We start from the raw sequence: 4313 nt of genomic DNA, 5'->3' as shown, positions 1-4313 counted from the left end.
GGGTGTTCTCTTTATTTGGGTTTCTCTCATTTTTTTTCTGGGTTGAGTCTTTTATCTAATAAGTGTGTCTCTTAGGTATTTCCGTCAGGAGTTAGAGCGACTGGATGAGGGCCTGAGGAAAGAGGATATGGCCGTTCATGTGAGGAGAGACCACGTCTTTGAAGATTCTTACAGAGAGCTGCACCGCAAGAGCCCAGAGGACATGAAAAACAGACTGTAATTATCTCACGCTTTCTCACTCTGCCACTCTCGCTCACACAAACGTGCTCAGTTTTTTTACAGATAGCTGCAAGCAGCATGAGCAGGGCAATTTAGTTCTCCTTTTCATTCTTATGGTCTCTTTCTCTGCAGGTATATAGTCTTTGAAGGAGAGGAGGGTCAGGATGCAGGTGGGCTGTTAAGGGAGTGGTACATGATCATCTCCAGAGAGATGTTCAACCCCATGTACGCCCTGTTTCGCACTTCTCCCGGCGACCGGGTCACCTACACCATCAACCCCTCCTCCCACTGCAACCCCAACCATCTCAGCTACTTCAAGTTTGTGGGACGTGTGGTGGCTAAAGCAGTCTATGACAACAGGCTATTAGAGTGTTACTTCACACGCAGCTTCTACAAACACATCCTGGGCAAGAGCGTCAGGTACCAGCAAGGTTTATTCTCATCCATCATGTTTAGGTCTTATTTATCTCTATGTATGTGAAATAAGCTGTTTTTGTTGTTGTTTTTTGTTTTGTTTTTTGTTTCTGTGGTTCATAGGTATACGGACATGGAAAGCGAAGACTACCCCTTCTTCCAGGGTCTGGTCTACTTGTTGGAGAACGATGTGTCCACTCTGGGCTATGAGTTGACATTCAGCACAGAGGTATGGGCTGCATTTTGATACCAAGTACACTTCCTTATTTTGTTATTTCTTTTTTTCTTTTCTTTTTTTTTTGGTATAAAGAAACAGGCATCATCACTTCCTCATATGTTCATAGGTCCAAGAGTTTGGCGTGTGTGAAGTGAGAGATCTGAAAGCCAATGGTGCCAACATTATTGTCACAGAGGAGAATAAGAAAGAATATGTGCATCTGGTCTGCCAGATGAAGATGACAGGTGAGCTTACTTTTCAATGAACATAACTACTAGTGAGGAACGGGGAGGTTCAGGAGTCTATCAGGAAGCTGAAACATCTGTGTTTCTCAGGTGCAATCCGTAAGCAGTTGGCTGCCTTCCTGGAGGGCTTCTATGAGATCATCCCTAAGAGACTGATCTCCATCTTTACTGAGCAAGAGCTGGAGCTGCTCATCTCCGGCCTGCCCACCATAGACATTGACGACCTCAAGGCCAATACAGAATACCACAAATATCAGTCCAGTTCTATTCAGGTATTTACACATAAAAGGACAATATGGACTATTAAACTCTCTGGTCCCATTTAGTAACTTGTTAGCAACCACCTTTTTCAAGACAAGTAAAAGTGGGGTAATGTATTTTCTGTTGTAGAATAAAACAAAGATATCTTGAGCTTGTGTTAACCACAGACCTTATTTCAGACTTTTAACCAAAAACTCATTGACTTCGAAGCAATGGATTCAGAAGTGCAGAAATCCTGACTCATTTCTGGGTTTTAGGGCTTATTCATGCAGCACTCTGTAATTTTAAAGCCAGCAAAATACATTTTCCTGCTATTTTGTACATGGGTTCATGTTTTATTTGTACATATTTTTTTTATTTGTTCATATATTTTGTATGTTTTTTCATGCATTTACTTCACCAGATGTTTTGTCTACCTGGTTTTAATTTTCTGTCCTCATTACTCTCCACAGATCCAGTGGTTCTGGCGTGCATTACGATCCTTTGACCAGGCTGACCGGGCCAAATTCCTTCAGTTTGTTACAGGCACATCTAAAGTGCCACTGCAGGGCTTTGCTGCACTGGAAGGAATGAACGGCATCCAGAAGTTCCAGATCCACCGAGATGACCGCTCCACTGACCGCCTGCCCTCTGCGCACACTTGGTAAATGTACACCGGTGCCTCAAAACACAAATGTTTCCATGGGATGCATTCAGAAATTCCTTAATGAATAATGAGTAATAAAGCAGCTCTAAAATCTACATGCTACATCACATGGCAATTCTGGTCTAATGCACAACCAAAAATGGCTTTTATTGTTTCTTATTGCTCTCTTTCACCTCTCTTATTCTTTTCTCCTTCCAGCTTTAACCAGTTGGACCTCCCGGCATATGAGAGCTATGAGAAATTAAGACACATGCTGCTGCTGGCCATTCAGGAATGTTCTGAAGGCTTCGGACTGGCCTAAAGACTCTCCTAAATCCACACACAGGCACACACAGATGTAGACTTCCATGTTGTTAATTTATGACACACATGCATATTCACTCTATCATACATACGGCCAAGACCTACTTCTAACCCACATAAAACAAACAGATGGACGGCTGACAGAGATGTATTGACATTGCCTATTGCACACAGAGCCTCTCATTGACACACCGAACTGTATTTGGTGTATGTGTGTGTCTCACTTCCCTATTAAAATTACAGAGCCCGAGAGAGGATCACAGAGGATATCTGCGGACTAATATAAAAGACATTTTCTCCATTTAGTTTGGTTTCTCTGTACAAAAGGTTTGGGAGTTTGTTTAATCTTTTTTTGTTCTTCTCTGGCTGTTAAAAAGGAGAGGGCTGTTTTGTGTGTGAAAAGAGTGGTTGTAACCCTCTGGCGGGGGAAAAAAGTTTATTGTCCTCTGTTGCTAATGTGTGACCTCACTAGCTTTGCAAATGGGAACTTTAATTTGGGGGAGGGAAGTCATGGACAAGGGTGAGAACATGGAGTGAGGTATTGGTGAAATTGCAGATGTGCGGGGATTTTCAGAATGGGGACATTTTTAGGCAACTTTTCTGGTATTTTTGGAGAGGAACACACATATTTGAGAAGTGAAGGACTGAGACGTTGAACCGCTGGTGCTCAGACACATGCGGTTATTACCCAACTGCTGATGCAGCCTCTCAGCAGCTAATCAGAACATAAATTGCTACATAAATAAATGCATAAAATGAGCCCACTGTGTCTAGAGTTGTTTCAATGTATGCCTTACACATTTGCACTAACAGGAGCAAATATCATTTATATGTTAAGAAATATACTGATGGAGGTCCATGGAAACTAACGTGACACATGCTGTGGGGTCCAAGTATTAAAAGCTCTGTTCTTCATCCGGAGTTATGTATGAGGAATTCTGTCCAGTTATTGATCACCTGCATGGGTCTCACCATTACTGCTTTGGATTTTTGTTTATCGGCATTTTAGGACAGGCTTTTTAGCCCTTGTTCTTGCCCTCTTCCACTGTTTTTGCATGAGAGCTGGTGTGAAGTGGAATGAGTGTCTCAGACCATCTGGAGCTTCCAGTAATGTCCCTGCTGGGCATCCGTGCTGTTAGGATATACAGTTCATCACGCCTGCTTTCTCCTCACCCCAGACTGCTGGAGTCCACTTGGCTGGACTGACAGCTCTCAACATAAAGTGCAAGATCAAAGGTGAGAGAGGATGTTGGAGCTTTGATCCTTGCCTGTCTTTCAGATGTTTACTTTTGTTTATTCCTTTTAACCCTTTAGCTGTGCTGAAAATCTGTTACCTAATTTGGTGTTCCCGGTCAAAAATGACAAGCCTTTTAAAAACTGCTTGTAAATCTCTCATTATGCTATATTGTCACCCAAATATTAGATTAAATGTTTTGTCAACTTGTTTCCTTTCAGTTAACACGGGTTGTGTATTTCTTTTTGGAACCAAGTTATAGGCCTCATTGATCTGAGCTTAGCACCTCAGTTTTTGAGTGAAAAAAATAATTTGTGGATAATTTTGGCAATGTTTCCTCAAAATCTGACCTGTGTGTGAGCTCAGATCAATCGGTTTCAAAAAGAAATACAAAATGGCCTAATTGAAAGAAAAGTTGACAAATGCCCCATCCACAAAATCTAGGTGTAAAGTGTTTTAATTCTCATTAAAGGTCTATTCAATGTGACTTGCTATAAAAAGAATTTTCCAGGTTGGACTAAAACGGATGCTGTAAACGGTTTACCTCAACATTGTATGTCCAGAAAAACTTCTCATAATATTTGACTAATCAGTTATGACTTTGCATTTCAGGCTGGCCAGCAGGGGGCGTGCAGTGATCTATTATTACATTTACACACAAATACTTAAATAATTTCAAACATTTTCTTACAGGGAAAAATTAATCAGTTATGGTGACCCGTATGCATGTTTGATTAAACTCTGCCTTTTTTTTTTTTCAGTGCAAATGCCTTT

The 4313-nt window shown here is 41.3% G+C and overlaps 1 protein-coding gene across 1 annotated transcript in view; it reads left to right on the top strand.

Moving 5' to 3' along the window:
* LOC107695790 (E3 ubiquitin-protein ligase HUWE1-like) overlaps nt 1-3064 on the top strand; it is a 59531-nt gene extending 56467 nt beyond the window's left edge. The window contains 7 exon segments of the mRNA XM_016495835.1: nt 76-216; nt 352-639; nt 757-862; nt 978-1095; nt 1186-1367; nt 1809-1999; nt 2201-3064. Coding sequence (XP_016351321.1) covers nt 76-216; nt 352-639; nt 757-862; nt 978-1095; nt 1186-1367; nt 1809-1999; nt 2201-2303 — 1129 coding nt within the window. The 3' untranslated portion in view covers nt 2304-3064.
* Nucleotides 3065-4313: the final 1249 nt, after the last annotated feature.

The sequence above is a fragment of the Sinocyclocheilus anshuiensis genome, unplaced genomic scaffold (genome assembly GCF_001515605.1).
Source record: "Sinocyclocheilus anshuiensis isolate Anshui unplaced genomic scaffold, SAMN03320099.WGS_v1.1 scaffold234, whole genome shotgun sequence".
Classification (NCBI taxonomy): Eukaryota; Metazoa; Chordata; class Actinopteri; order Cypriniformes; family Cyprinidae; genus Sinocyclocheilus; species Sinocyclocheilus anshuiensis.
This window is presented reverse-complemented; position numbering and strand designations above follow the sequence as displayed.